This window comes from Rutilus rutilus, assembly GCF_951802725.1.
Source record: "Rutilus rutilus genome assembly, chromosome: 18".
Classification (NCBI taxonomy): domain Eukaryota; kingdom Metazoa; phylum Chordata; class Actinopteri; order Cypriniformes; family Leuciscidae; genus Rutilus; species Rutilus rutilus.
This window is the reverse complement of record NC_140231.1, coordinates 17,993,815-18,009,557: the sequence shown is the minus strand read 5'-3', so window position 1 is coordinate 18,009,557 and position 15,743 is coordinate 17,993,815. Positions and strand designations below refer to the sequence as shown.

At 36.6% G+C, this 15,743-nt stretch overlaps 3 protein-coding genes across 5 annotated transcripts; 2 read left to right on the top strand and 1 right to left on the bottom strand.

Moving 5' to 3' along the window:
• Window positions 1-343: 343 nt before the first annotated feature.
• Window positions 344-4,149, top strand: sumf2 (sulfatase modifying factor 2). 2 transcript variants are annotated; one of them, XM_084388154.1, is made up of 9 exons: window positions 344-558; window positions 1,268-1,412; window positions 1,587-1,701; window positions 1,844-1,888; window positions 2,801-2,951; window positions 3,072-3,127; window positions 3,233-3,317; window positions 3,690-3,831; window positions 4,010-4,149. In XM_084388154.1, exons 1-9 carry the CDS (start codon window positions 498-500, stop codon window positions 4,098-4,100), a joined length of 891 nt encoding a protein of 296 aa, XP_084244280.1. In that variant the 5' UTR covers window positions 344-497; the 3' UTR covers window positions 4,101-4,149. The 2 variants fall into 2 exon arrangements, with proteins under 2 accessions (XP_084244280.1, XP_084244279.1); XM_084388153.1 differs by having other exon boundaries at window positions 351-558; window positions 1,265-1,412.
• On the bottom strand, window positions 3,855-9,984 carry phkg1b (phosphorylase kinase, gamma 1b (muscle)). The gene is made up of 11 exons (XM_084388142.1): window positions 9,795-9,984; window positions 8,318-8,613; window positions 7,992-8,121; window positions 7,661-7,839; window positions 7,399-7,453; window positions 6,795-6,860; window positions 5,964-6,127; window positions 5,785-5,875; window positions 5,328-5,481; window positions 5,094-5,219; window positions 3,855-5,014 (listed from the first exon to the last, which is right to left on the bottom strand). The coding sequence occupies exons 3-11, from the start codon at window positions 8,072-8,074 to the stop codon at window positions 4,748-4,750; spliced, it is 1,185 nt and encodes a 394-aa protein (XP_084244268.1). The 5' UTR covers window positions 8,075-8,121; window positions 8,318-8,613; window positions 9,795-9,984; the 3' UTR covers window positions 3,855-4,747.
• Window positions 8,507-15,735, top strand: bicdl2l (bicaudal-D-related protein 2-like). Of its 2 annotated transcripts, XM_084388144.1 has the most exons (7): window positions 8,507-8,657; window positions 9,411-9,997; window positions 12,277-12,399; window positions 12,610-12,768; window positions 13,421-13,494; window positions 14,028-14,148; window positions 14,715-15,735. In XM_084388144.1, exons 2-7 carry the CDS (start codon window positions 9,635-9,637, stop codon window positions 15,006-15,008), a joined length of 1,134 nt encoding a protein of 377 aa, XP_084244270.1. In that variant the 5' UTR covers window positions 8,507-8,657; window positions 9,411-9,634; the 3' UTR covers window positions 15,009-15,735. The 2 variants fall into 2 exon arrangements, with proteins under 2 accessions (XP_084244270.1, XP_084244269.1); XM_084388143.1 differs by lacking the exon at window positions 8,507-8,657 and having other exon boundaries at window positions 9,186-9,997.
• The last annotated feature ends 8 nt before the right edge of the window (window positions 15,736-15,743 follow it).

Here is a 15,743-nt window from a genome sequence, read left to right as displayed (position 1 = left end):
TTTTAAGATATTATGAATATCAGATATATCAATATCTGCTTAGGATGACAAGTTTAAGCTGACACTTTTTGCTTAAATTGTCCTGTAGGTGAGGAGAAATGAGATAGGCTACATATTTCAAGCATGAGAATTTGCATCTCCATTTCTGTGACCATACAGTAATGATAGTACTTTGTTGATTATTAGAGTGAAAAGAAGGTTACTTATATTAATAATAGCTGAGCAATAACTGTGACAAGACTCTGACAAAAACTGAAATCAGTGAGAACAATGGAGAGGAAAATACAATGCGACGCAATACGTCTTTCTCCAAACCAATAGGTGGCGATAAACACTTTTCAACGAGATTCAGTGACAGTCAGCAGAGTGAAACCGAATGACTGAACCTCAGTGTTGTTGTTGACCACATTATTCATGATTTAAGAAGAACTCTTGTGTTTTTAGTTTGATAAATCAGACCCTGGACTGAATCTGCCCATCACGTGCCTTTATTTATCATGATGATCTTTTTGGAGACCTTATATCTCGTATTATTGTGCACTATGTCCAGTGCAGCAGGTAGGAGGAAGCCCCAAAATCAGCTTTTTTTATTACTTTGCTTACAAACTTTATACTAACATAATTTATTGTTACTACGTTAAAACTGTAACGTGGTATTACCCATCACTGTCATAAAAAATAAGTAGTTTTAATTGCTGACATTTTATGTATCCAATGACACAAAATTACAATGTTCAAGCTCAATAAAGGTATTCTGTCGTGTCATATATATTTTCTATTTTCACGCATCATGTCTCACATTTCATCTCCAGCTCTGCACTGACTGTCATTTTGATTAAAAAGTACAAACTTTAGAAGAAATAAAAAAACTGTTGGTTGTAATGACAACAACACAAATGAGGGGTGTAATTTCTGTTCATAATATACACACACACACATACATTTTTACAATATATACTGAAATAGTAAAGTAGGTAATAATAATTTCATTCAGATAATATTTTTGGGTCTGGGGCAAGTGTACAATAAAACAAAATCAAGACATAAAAGACATTTAAGTAGCAAAATAAATTAAAACCATGGTGAAAAGTTTCCAATATGGTTTTGCTGTGACTTTAATTTAACAAAAAAAGAAAACAGTTAAAATATTTTGTGACATAAAGGTTCTTATAGTTGAAACATTCATCTGTGATATTTCAGTGAAAATCGAGTGGACCAAGCATCTGCTGTTAGTAGACACTCGTTTAAGATTGAATTGTTTTAGCAGACGATGAGATGGTGTTTATTCCTGGCGGAACAATGATGATGGGAACCAGTGCCGCTGATGGGAGAGATGGGGAATCACCGACACGAGCTGTGACTCTCCAGCCGTTTCAGATGGACAAATATCCTGTCACTAACTCTGACTTCAGGTACTTGTCATTGAAGATATTGGCTCAAAACCTAGTGAGCAGCCTTGTTTAGGAATGCACCATATAATGACCAAATATTCTCTTTAAACGTAGAGGTTAATCTTGTCTATTTTAACACACTTTGTATTGTGTGTCTTCTTACCGGCCTGAAACAACTGCTTCCGATTATTCCAGGGAATTCGTCAGATTGCAGAAATATAAAACAGAGGCTGAAACGTTTGGTTGGAGTTTTGTGTTCCAGGATTTTGTCTCAGATGAACTGAAAAGTAAGGTCACTCAGAAAATTGAGGTATGAACCCACAGCAGGAGCGTAACGTTTTTCAAAGTGTTTAAATGGGAATTTCCTTTCCATTTCCTAAACACTGTCTTTTGTACTATATTTTCTCTTTTACCCTCTATTCTCTTAAAATGACCCCATTCCTCTTTCCTAGTCTGCGCCTTGGTGGTTACCAGTCGAGAAAGTGTTCTGGAGACAGGTGACAGTTAACATTCTATATGCATGTAATTCACAAGACTTTTGAAATACTTTAAACAACTTAAATTAGTGGTCGACCAGTATGGGTTAATATATTATTTTTTTATTGTTATTGATTGATTGATAAATACAAATAATAATTTATTAATTTGTAAAAAAATTAAAAAGGATAAAAAATATATATTTTTTCAAAATAATCAATCAGCATAAACGGTAATGAATAAATGGAGCATTAACAATATACAATGTTCAAAAAAATAAATAAGTGAATGAGTGAAAAGAAAAGAAAAACAATTACAATCTCATCATGTGAGCATTTCAGGATACATAGTAGACTTATAACAATATAAACATATATCCAATCTTTTCCAGAAGTATAGTTTCTTTAATCAGTTCTGGTTCAGTACCAACCCATTTATTCATAATTCATTACCTCCCTAACATCAGTAAGGTTTTAAAGACATCTGAGTATTCCAAAAGGGAGGAGGGCAGTACACCCAGCAAGCACATGATTGGGGAGGCTGTAACCTTCTGTTACATATTATAGATATTAGATAATTTATCACAAACACCATTCCAAAAATAAGCAACCAAAGGGCATTCCCAGAGACAATGAAAGAATGTTCCGATGCTGTTGTTGCATTTAAGACATTGGGGAGATGATACAGTAAAAGTAGTATTTATTCAGCTATATTTATTTGCAGACATATACTGTAAGCTCTATGTACAATATTAAATTGCATTTCTTTGAGATATTCAAGCGTAGTTTGATAATATCTTCACGGACATTTTCCTCAGTGTCACATTTTATAAAGATAAATGTATTACATGATTTAAAAATATATTTATTGTTTATTAATGAATTAATTTAGACTTTATGAATGTCTGAGGTCTCTGGTTTTAATGTGTGCAGCCAGCAGGACCAGGCTCTGGTATCAAGGGCAGACTGGAATCCCCTGTGGTGCAGGTCAGCTGGAATGACGCCCAAGCCTACTGTCAGTGGAAGAAGAAAAGGCTGCCAACTGAGGAAGAGTGGGAAATGGCTGCGCGTGGGGGTCTAGAAGGCAAGCCAAAAAAGCCTTGTGCCTGCTAACTTAATCTTATTCTTGTCATGCAGTATTGTCCACCTGTTATGCATCATTTTATGTACCGCAACCTTCATAGCCAGCACATGTGTATTTCAGGCAGGACATACCCATGGGGCAACAAGTTTTTGATGAACCGGACTAACCTCTGGCAGGTCAGTTGAGGGATTTTCTTGTCCATTTCTTAAAGGAGAAGTGTATATTTTGTAAGTTCTGAAGTCCTTAGCCTGTTGGTAAATTGCAAACTCTTTGTACAAAAGGGCCTGTTTCCGGATGGGGACACCAGAGAAGATGGCTATCATGGTGTAGCTCCTGTAACTGCCTATCCTCCACAGAATAACTATGGTAGGGTACGACACACGGCACATGAGCTGTTACACTTTCTGGTACGTCACATATTATCAACAACAATCTACCTGGGATAAAATCTACCTAAATGTTTAATGGTTTGGGGCTGGTACATTTTTTTAAAGCTCACCAACAGTTATGCTGCTTAAAATGTTTATGGAAACTGTGATACATTTTTTAAGGATTCTTTGATGAATAAAAAGTTCAGAAGAGCAGCATTTATTTGAAATAGAAATCTTTTATATCATTATAAATGTCTTTATTTTGATCAGTTTAATCTGATCCTGGCAGAAAAAAGTATTAATTTCTTTTAAAAAATTGTTATTGTATTGTTCTGAATTTTGAGAATAATATCCCACCTTTTGCCAGGACTATATGACATGCTGGGTAATGTCTGGGAGTGGACCTCGTCAAATTTTCCTGGTGCTCAGACCATGTACGTCCTGCGTGGAGCATCCTGGATCGACACTGCCGATGGCTCAGCCAATCACAGAGCTCGTGTCACCACTAGGTCAGTCATGCTATATGCATATTACTCAAAGTCAGCTTTTATTAGACTTTTATTAGTGCTTCTTGTAACACTTCCAGTTGATATCAAGCAGGTCCATCAACAATTGCTAAAGCTTTTGTCCAAAGCAATTTATGAGAATATGATGAACAAAATGTGTATTTTATGTTCTCACATGCAGGATGGGAAACACACCAGATTCAGCCTCTGATAACCTGGGCTTCCGCTGTGCAATGAGCTCAAATGCAAAACAGAAAAGGACTGAGCTTTAAGGGCCAAATGTTCAAGACTAGTTGATGCCAGTGGTGCATTATGGGATTGATACTACATTTCTCCCGTGGAGAATATTCAGTGTTATATCTGAAGAGTTCAGATGCAAAAACCTCTAAATGCCATCTGAAATTTCCTCTTAGAATGATCATTTTTATGAAGCTCGTATATTTAAGTTCAGTAATTTCACTTAAAAGGCAATGAAAATTACCTATTAATTGCCATTTAAGTGAAATTCTTGAACTTAAATATATGAGCTTGATCAAAATGATCATTCTAAGAGGAAATTTCAGATGGCATTTAGAGGTTTTTGCATCTGAACTCTTCATCTGCTTTTTTTCCACAAAATACTGTGAATCTTATAGTTGTTCTCTAATCATTAAAACCATTTAGATATACAATTTAACCATGTAATTGAATTGAAATGCAGTTGTATTAAATAATACCATACATTTTTATTGGTTTGACTTTTTTAGCATTTAAAAGAAAATAAAAGGCCTCCGGAAGATAATTTACTTGTTTCCTTTTCACTGTGCAAATAAGAGGGTCTGATATGCTGTCATAGCAATAGATGTCTATTTTTGGACCGTTATCAACATGGTCTTGAGGTAAACTGTGGTATCTAGTAGTAACTGGAGATGATGAACCCTCACCAAGTCCTGTGTGCTACATCCATCTCCTCAGCTGCGATAGAGAGCAGAATGACTTTTGGAGTGTTCTCAAATAAAGCTGCTCTGTTCTGAGTTTGCCCTTTCTTCACCCAGTGGCCGTAGATCTTAAAGGCACATGCGTCAATCATTTTGCGTAGAGGTTTGATGGCGTACGGGTCGCTGCAGATCACTTCCTTGGTCACAGGTTTGGCACGACGGTAGTTGCAGTAGATGCGCATGGCGGCAAGTACGGTCATAGAAATAACCTGCAATGTGTAGGGTGACAATGAAAACCTCAAAGTCATTGCTTTTTAAGAAGAATCATCTAGAACATTTGCTCTTTACCTTGAACTTCCTGTAAGGGCTGAAATGCCGAACTTCTGCGGCCCTGTACTGTTGGAAGAAGGGGTGATTGAGGGCTTCTGTAGCTGTATAGCGAAGTTGCGGGTCCACAACTAATAATCTGGAAATCTACTGGGAAGAAAACAAGTTGACTTTTTTTTTTTCTTGAAATTCTTTCAAAACTGGTTGTCAGCTAGACAAACGGGACCACGACGAATTAAAACAAGCAACACACACCAAGTCTTTGACAGTGTCTGAGCGGTCGTCCCACTCCGGAGAGCTGAATTCATATTTCCCAGCAAGAATCATTCGAAGCATCAGCATTTGTTTCCTGTGCCAGAACGGTGGAGATCCAGCCAGAAGAGTGTACAAGATCACGCCAGTGCTCCATCTACACAAGAGAAGACAGAAGAAGGTTATGTAAGAATCAATTCATTTTCTTCTGGTTCACTGTCACTGCCAGGAAGTTCATGTGTTTTTAACTAAAACTAAGTGTTCTAAAGCATTTTTGTAAAGCAAAATATACATATATTACATGGCCCTTATGAAGGTCTCACGGGCTTGGAACGACATGAGGGTGAGTCATTAATGAAATTAAAATGAACAATAAAAGCTAATTTAAAAGAATGAATACTATAATAGTATGTAAATAATACTAAAATATCGCTGATGCATACTTATTTTATGTGCTTACAGGTCAACAGCAGTCCCATAGCCAGCGTGTTTGGGATCCATGGAGCACTCAATGATTTCTGGAGCCAAGTAACCTGGTGTTCCACAAACTTCTATAGGGGTGAAACAGAGGCAGGTGCTTCTAAACTACAATATCTGCAATCCGAATGCTTCTATTTAAAGGCGTTCATAAGAACTCACCATTCAGTCTTTGTCCATGCTCAATCTGGATCGAGAAACCGAAGTCAGTGAGTTTGATATTCACATCATCATCTAACAGAATGTTTTCTGGTTTCAGGTCACGATGGACGATATTGTGGGAATGAAGATACTCAACCACCTCCAGAAGAGCTCGCATGATCTTTCTATCAAAGAGTGAGAGAAGAGAAAACTGAGTGCCAATAATCAAGGTCGTACCTCTAAGGTTAAAACAACAGCTGAAGTTGTAATGTACATAATGTACAAAGTCTCTTGTGCTCAACAAGGCTGCATTTATTTGATCAAAAATACAGTTAATTATCACAACTGTTTTCTATTTTATTATATTTTAAAGTGTAATTTATTCATGTGATGGCAAAGCTAAATTTTCAGCATCATTACTCCAGTCTTCAGTGTCACATGATCCTTCAGAAATTATTCTAATATGCTGATTTGCTGCTCAAGAAACATTTATTATTATTACCAATGTAGAAAACAGTTGTGCTGCTTAATATTTTTTTAAGAAGGAACAGCATGTTTTTGTAACATCATAAATATCTTTACTGTCACTTTTGATCAAATGAATCCATCTTTGCTGAATAAAAGTATAATTCTTTTTTTGAACATTAAACTTTTGAATGGTAGTGTATGAGGAAATTAATAGAAGTATAAAAACACTACATTCATAAGTGTGACATAACTAACTTTAAACCCATCAAGATGCACTGTTGTTGTTGGCAACAGCTTAAAACATTTGATTATATAATCTCCTTTTTAGCATAGGATTTGTTTGTTTAAATACAATCCACAATTGGATTATTCAAGGGAGCTGACCGTGTCTCTTTCTCACTTAGGGTGACATTGTCTGTGAGGTAATCGAAGAGTTCTCCTCTCTTCATCCTGTTAAAACAACATTCATCTTTAAACATCAACAAAACAGTAATGCCAAGGCCTATAAAATGATGAAAGATAAGAAAAACTAACTGCATCTGTTCAAAATATAAGTGTCTGGACAAAGGAAGGAATTAGGGGTGATATTGCATAGTCGGACGTTTGGCAGAAACAGTCTCGTCTTGGCAATGAGTTTGTTGTGGGCTCTTAGAATAGGCAGTGTCCTATCTGTATGCAGCAGTGTCAACCAGCAGATAATCTCCACAGGGAACGTTTAGAAATCTGAACAGGGAGCAAACTTGTAAATAACACAACAATTAATATGCTGCCATTTTCTGCTGTAAACCTGTGCAAAAATTGCAACCACAATTCTATAGTTTTGTGAGTGTTTGCTATGAAATTTCAAAAAGTTTGCTAGGTTTGTTTCATACTGGCTCAAGTCTATAATATTTTGGTCCCTAGAAATAGCTTGGGTCTCTATATAAGGGTATGTGACCACTAACAACAGTGCGACACGGACATGAGAGATGGTGTGTGCCATACTTACAGATCAAATACCAAAAAGAAGAAGGCCTTTGATTCAAAGCAATCCTTCAGTTGAACTATGGGGGGAAAAAAGACATCCTATTTTTTGTTGTTGTTCTTGCAGAACCAAAATAGCCTTACAATTTTCAATTTTGTAACTGAAAAAAAAAAAGTAATAAATTAAAAGATAGATGATTTTCTGTTTTATAGCACCATTATATTAGGTTATATGTATTGTAAAAGTCTCTGAGGGATCAAGAGGAACTTCCACTGGACAGTCATACTTATGTTTTTTTGTCCAGACACTTTTCGGAGAATGTCGATCTCTTTCACAGTGGCCTGCTGGATTTCTAGTATTTCTTGAGGTGTCATTTTGTCTGATGGTGTGATGTCTATGATTTTCACTGCATATTCCTGGGAAGTCCGTTTGTCCACACATCGGCGAACCACACTGCTCACACCTCTGGGAGAAAATACATTCAGATAAAATCAGGACTGATATGTAGGCTAATTATAATTATATGTATGGTAAGAATTTCATTGTTATTGTTATTATTTTATATGCTTATGCCTCTTTTTCCAGACACAAACTTCATCAAGATTAGTGATACCTACCTTCCTAAGATCTCCTTTGGTTCATATTTGTCATAAAATTCCTGACCACCAACCCATTCAGGGTTTTCCTCCTCTTTGGTCATTCTGACAATTCAGAAATCCAGTAGGCTACTTCAAAGTAGGCTTTGTCCTTTTAAAGTTGATCACACACACAAACACATTAATCCATGTTTAACTTTGTCAAGGGTCAAATTGTTTGAGTGTGTATTTCATAACAATTTGTAATAAATTTTTTTTTTTTTTTTTTTTCATAATTCGTAATGAGTTTGTGTTATTTTAGAAAGCAAAACAGCACATTCTATTCTTGAATGGCCGAGTTCACTCACCAATAGCGATTCGCCCTTCAGTGTTTATGGCGCGAGTTGCAGCTCGCTCTTTTGCTCGTACGTAGGCTATACTTCTCTCAGTTACAGCACCACCAAAAACAAAATACTTTACACAACCTTGACAGTGCACCAGCTCTCTGTCCATAAGCGTTGGCTATAAATTAGCAATGTCGGTTTCGTTAATGAATCGTTCTTCTGAGTCAGATCATTTCAGTGAATCAGTTGAACCGGTTCTCGGTTTGAACATTTCTTTCGCCAATCGTAGCTCCCAACTGATCCAGATACTATCCCAGACTCTGTAAGAAATGGATATAAGTTGTTTAAACGATTCTGTTCAAAGGTGAGTCTATAGTTTTATTTTTATTCCTATTTTTTTCCTAATTTTGAAGTGTTTTGAAATGTTACATAGAACGACTATTTTGGATTGATCTCCCAGACGCTAACGTAAGTGTTTAAAATGTCTTTTATGTTCTGTTCAAGGATTTGAATATCTTTACATTTTTATATTATACCTTTTTAATAGATTATAAAATTGCATTGCAATGTTAGATTTGACAGAATATTTGACTGTTTTTGGAAATAGCTCAGAACGGATCCAGCAGTAAACAATTAGCCTAAAGAAATCAAAGTTCTATTTTTTATTTGCTGAATCACGGAAACAATAGGCCTACATCGAATTACAACCTTTATTAATAAACTTTAATAAAAAACCGCTATTATATTGAGGTAGGCCTACATTATAGCGAATATTAAGTAAAAGAATCACTGAATCGTTTTTTTTTTTGTGTGTGGTTCGATTCAAACTATTCAAAAGAACCGATTCGGGGAAACGAGTCGGAGTTCCCATAGGCTTTATAAATAGACCTGTTATTTGAGTAAGGGTGAGGGCATAGCCAAACGGAACAGCTTGTGCCCATTTGTTTACTTTAGACAGATCTGATCATGTTAACAACATTACATTTAGCCTTTATAATATGCACGCAATTTCTTTCTCTCGCTCTCACATTTCTCTTAAGGAGACTTAATGATATGATAGCCTAAGTGTGTTGATCAAAGCTTAACATAATCAAGGGGTGTTATTATTATTCCACAGACGTGCCTGAACACGCTCAAGCATCTCGTCATGTTTATATTAATCTGCGTAAAGGTTACAAAACCCTCTGTGATGTCGAACCCGGTGAGGATTGTTGACGCACACGTGACATTTCTGAGCGTCAAAAAGCAGGAAAAACTGGTTTGAAGGCATTCTCTCTCGGTTTCAGTCGTCTCTCCCATAATAAGAACATGCTGCTTAGATTTGTTCGCTATTAGAAGATAATGGAGACCTATACGAGAGGTTCACAATTAACTTTACGCACAATCAAGGACCTCATGGAATCTCCTCTCACCACTGAGGAAGTGCACAAACGATTAACTGACGAAAGGGATTCGATTTCAAGTCACGACAGTAAATTGGACAGAGAGTCTAACAGCTCACCGCTGTCCACACTGGATGAGTTACAAGAACCGCTGGCAGTGGATGGCAACAGCGATGATACAGTTGAGACGGATCAAACTGAGCATTCTGACACGGACGGGGCCCCGAAGCCCCCTCGGTCATACATAGATGAAGTGTTACCGGATCTGCTCCGGAGTGGAAGCCCACTTCGCAGACGAGTGTCCAGCCCGGTGTCTGCCACGGTGAGTCATGCTTATTATGAGTAGGCTACAGTGATTCACAATCAGTGAACACAATACGGAAAAAGGAATCTGAGCTGTACAATTGTGATTTCTGTCCCGTATATTATTTTAAAGAAAAGGGGATTAATAGCTTTAAATATATTTTTATTGTATCTCTTTAATTATTATTTCCTAAATTTAAAGCGTTTTAAAATGTTAAATTTGACATATTTGATTATCCCTTACCCAAAGTCTATAAATGCTTAAGAGGTTTTTGATTTCTGTCTTATTTTTTATTTTTTTTTGTTCATTGATTTTAACAGCGTTACATTTTCATAGTAGCCTATATCTCTTTAATTTGAAACAATTTGACAGTTTGGATTATCCTCAACCAGACTCTATAAGAAATACAAAACTTTCTTCATTCATGCTGTAGCCTGTAATTCTTCTTCTTTTTTTCTTTTTTTTTTCATAACAAATCACTGTTTTCAAATCAGCTTTCACTACACTGCAAAAATTATATGATCAATAATTTATGACAACATGTTTTTACATTGCTTAAACTTTTTTTAAAATAAGTTTTACTAGATTCAACTCATGTTTTAAAATCAGTTTAATATAATTTAAGTTGAAATGACTTAAACATCTAAGTTGATTATACTTAAACTTTTAAGGCAGCAACTTTTTTTTTTACAGTATAGCTTAATGTAAAGCATTAAATACTTGTTTTTATTTGGTTATTATGATGTAAAAAACTAAGTATTAGACATAGGAGTACATATCTGCCAGGGCAGCAGAATAACAGATTAAAATCATCAGAAGTATTATTCATTTTGAGATATTGTAAATCTTATCATTGAAGAAGCAAACAAACAACAAAAGGACAAGATCAAAGAGAGGACCAGGGGCCTATACCGTGAAGCCGGTTTAGGTGGCTAGCCAGATATGTTTCAGTTTAGTTTGCGCCAACCCTGGGTTTTAGGCACCATGAAAGTGGTTTGGCTTTTAGCAGTGTTCATCGCCATAGTAATTTACGCTCCACTAACCTGGTCCGGGGCGGGGTTATGTTCCAGGTTAGAGGTTGCAAACCGAACTTGGACCAATCAGCTGTGAGCAAAGTGACACATGTTTGATGCGATAAAGTCACTCCCCCTGTTTCTACTCTAAATTAAAGACCACTACATAGCAAATGATTTTTAAAGACAAAATCGTCTCGCTTTTAGTAACGCTTATTTAGAATAATAATTTTGTATGATTTAGATATTATTTATGTAATTATTAATCGAACACACATGTATAATTTTAGTTTAGCAATTATTATTACGCAGTTTAAAGGAATAAATATATAAAATGACTACATGTGAACTTAAATGTTCAATTCTCTCTATACCTTTATCAACTGTAACTAACTTAACAACTTTTACTTGCACTGATATAGCAAGACTTTTTCTTTTAGTTGTTGTGTTTCATAGACAGCAATTTTCTCCTTGCTGTGTAAATTTGTTTAAATTCTTAATATTTTTCAATCTCGTAATTTTCTGCAGAAGAGAGAAGTGAATCGCACTGCTTCTCTAGCGAGAAATGAATCGCAGTTTGATTGGTTGTCCGCTACTGATGTCACACCTAAACTCCTAAACTCAGGATCAAAACCTGAGTTGACAGAGACAGTTGATGATCAGCATGATGGTACCAACAAAGCCTGGTTGGACTGGTTTGGTTTTGTCAACTCAAAACTAATCCTGCAACCCTGAGTTTGTTCAACTACCATCTTGGTACGGGCCGCAGATGCCCAATCAATGTTTAACAAATGTTAATCCACTTTTCCTTTATCCAGCCAAACATGACTCTTCAGAGCTAATAATGAACACAAGTGTCTTTACTTACAGGCAAACCCATGTCCAGGACAAACTGTCAGTGGAATGTTGATTTCACTTGCTGCATTATTAATGTTTTCCTAATGATGCGTATTTAACTAAATCAAATACATTTTTGAAACACCGTAACTATATTCAGACGTTTAGTGGAAACATTTTTCAGCAGTCAAATCACTATGGTAATCTCAGATTCGGTTCTGAATGTTTCCTGCTAGTTTCACCGGAATGGCAAGATTCCATTTGTCTCTCTTCTGAAAATCCAGAATAGCAAGGTTATAAAGGAGACAAGAACATAATGCGATTATGCTTGCAGATGTGTCAGTCTGATATCATTCTGAGTGGATTTACACATGCACACAAGTGTAGCTGTATGAACAAAAGAAGCATGAATGTTGTGCTCATTCAATGCTCTCTCTGTGGCTACAGCTGAAACAAGTGAAAAGGGAGGTGGCATTATCTCGCCAGCGCAGTCTGAGGCTCAAGGCTCAGGTGGATAGACTGGAACAACAAAATGAAAGCGGACCTGGCTGGAGTGAAAACAGACATCGGGTGAGTCTGCATGCTTTTAAATGAACTTTCTGTCTCACAGGCCTTGCCCTTAACTTTTTATTTTCAACTTTGTCATGCCACAATTGTAAATATTCTTTGACAACACCCTCATGTATGTGATGGCAGCTTCTAACAGACTGGATTATTGATTTAATTTATGCAATCAGGGTTTGTCATAATTGCATCTTCATTGTTTTTGCGGTGTGTCAGGTGGCAGAGGAGGTTCAGTCTGTTGTAAAGCTGCTACTTCCTCTGACAGACTTGGAAGCAGCAGAAGTCAATCAGCCGTCCCAGGCCAACACTTTAGACACCGCATTGCTTCAGCTGAAGAAGGTGGCCCGTAGTCTCGCCCTTAACCACAACTCTCAGGTGAGCTTTAGCCACGCCCATCGGCTCATATGTGGCACGCCTCTTTTTTGAATTTGCATATTCCTACATTGGAATGGTTACCAGAGGCCTTACATTCACATGCTCCTTAAATTTAAGAACAATTGCAAAAATCTTTGAAGTGCCCATATTATTCTCGTTTACAAGTTTGTAATTGCTGCTAGAATACATTCACATGATTTAAAGTTCCAAAAAATGTATTTTTCTTATACTCTACATTGATGCAGCATCTCTTTTCACCTTCTACCTGAAACGCTCTGTTCCTATCTTTTTAAAGTCTGCCTTTCCAAAAAAGTCTTCTCTGATTGGTCAACTGCTACAGTCTGTTGTTGATTTGTCCGCCACATAGAGTGTGTGCCAGAAATGTAATGCAGCAACATAGCGAAATCACTTACCCAACTGTTTATCGAGTAGCCGGCATTTTGACAGAGCTAAGTCACAGAAATGATGGCAGGACTACAAACGCCAAAGAGAGTTGGAGAGATTAACTTCCTTTGGACTTTGTGCTTTGTAACTTTGCAGATCGTTTTCATGCACAAAACAGCTATATTACACACTAATGGAAAGGTATAATAAAAAAATTAAAAAAAAGCATAATATGTGCAATTTAAAACCAATCTACTACCATTGACAGGGAAAGGAGAGGTCTGGGGAAGATGCTGCCATTTTACAGCAAGCTCTATGGGACAGAGATGAAGCCATTGCAAAGTGAGTTCAGTTGATCACTTGACTAATTTTTTACTTTTGTCGTGAAATAAGACATTGAAATACTATTAGAAATATCTGATGACAATTATATATATATACACACTGTATATATAATCATGATGAAACTAGATGGCACTGGCTAGGTCCTTAACTCAAACTGCTTGCAATCATCATTCTCTATAGGGCACAGCTGATTGGTTCCTGCTGTATCAGTAGCCAACGAGTTCGCTGCTCGACTTTCATATTGGTCAGCATTTGCTGTAGCAATTAGAAATCCTCCACCTTCCCCAGCTAAACCTGTATAGATTTTTATGGGTACTTGATGTATGCTATATTGTACAGCAACAGCATGTCTTGCTCACAGCAGTGTGTCGTGTATGTATTGGCAGTAGCAAGTTTCGTACTTGCTCTGCAGCAGCAGCGTAGCAGTTTTATTCTTCCAAGACCAAATATCAATATTTTCATACCCATTACCATGCCAAACACTCCATTTCTGTCATGACAACTGTGCTTTTTTTCTTTTTTAAATGCAGAAAACAAGCAATGGAGACTGAGCTATTGAGAAGCAAGAACGAAATGATGAAACTAAACAACCAACTTCTGGAAGCTGTTCAGAGACGACTAGAACTGTCCGTAGAGCTGGAGGCCTGGAAAGTATGTTTAAACAGACTCAGATGCCAATTAATTACTGATAAAAATTCTAATTGCTAAAAAGTTTGCTACTTTTGCTTTTTAATGAAAGCAAAAATAAGAAAGAATAAAAAATATATATTATTACTTGTGATTTTTTTTTTCATATTTTATTTGTATCTGGTCTAGTTAATTTCAAAGTGTTAACAATCAAACATGTTTACGTCAACAGACAAGGTGAATTTTAGTTGTTGAAACATTATAGGGTCATTATCATTTTAATAGGCTTAACTGAGTAAAAAAGCACTAAAAATCAACTATGTTGTTCTAAAAATACATATTTCAATATTAATATGATCTAACACTGTATATGATTGATGTTATTTAATGTAATCAAGGGGTAAGTGTGATCTGTTGGGAGAACAGCTGCTAGGGCTTCATCTCTGCAGGACTGTTGGATCTGAATCCTGTTTTGCCATCTGGACTCTGTCTGGTTTTCCTGCAAACCCCTGAACACACTCATTGATGTGATTTGGCCATGTTGATTTTCCTCATGGATGTTCTTAAAACAGTTGTCATGTGTCTTACAGGATGACGTACAGACCATTCTTCATCACCAGCTCCTCAAACAGCAGCAGGAAGAACAGGCCCAGAAGAAGCCTAAAGGCTTCTCTGTTTTGCGGCGCTCAAATAAGCCCCTCCCTCAAAAACCTGATTATGCCACCCTGGCGCCAACACCTGTGTCGACCCCCCGGTCACCCGCAGCGACTCAGAGATGGAAAGACAAGTTCAGACGCGGAAAAATCGCTACACAGGGACCTGTCGAGTCTCAGCCACAAGTGAGCGACAAAGAGGACAATTTTCAAACGGTTTCTTTGGACTGACGAGGCCGTTTCAGTGACGCGTAACATATGGATGACCTCACGTCTCATTGATTGTTCGCTTATTTAGATCATATTCCCACACCACAGTGAGATGACAATCTTAAGGATGTAAATAGTATTATGAAGAATGTCATGACGCATTAAACTGGATGTGCTTTTCTCTGTAGAGGTGATGTTAACTGTTGTGACTGAGAATCTGAGAAGGTTTTGAATGACGTGATATCTGGTCTATTGTTAAGAAAAGGGAATAAAGGTGACAGAGAAACAATAATACATAATTCAAGGCTGTTAACTTTATTAATTATTAATCCACATTGGGTTAAATTATGCTCAAAGTCCATTTTGTGGTGGTTTCTGATAGTGATCACTGTGCATTACTATATTCAGTCTATAATTTTTGTGTTATCATTCAAATATACTGATTCGGGGCTCAAGAAACGGTTCTTATTATCAATGTTGAAAACATTTGGGTGTATACCTGAAATATTTTCTTAGAGGAATAGAAGGTTCAACAACATTTTTTAAAAATAGAAATCTTTTGTAACAAATGTTTTTTACTGCCACTTTTGATCAATTTTATACTGAATATTAATTTCTGTCTGACCCCAAACGTTTGAACAGCAGAGTAAGTGACTCTTATCCTACTTGGTTTGGTTGGTGCAATGCATTATTGTAAGTATTGTCTATTTATATGAGTGTATAAACATCTTTATACTCTGTGCATACCACTAAGAT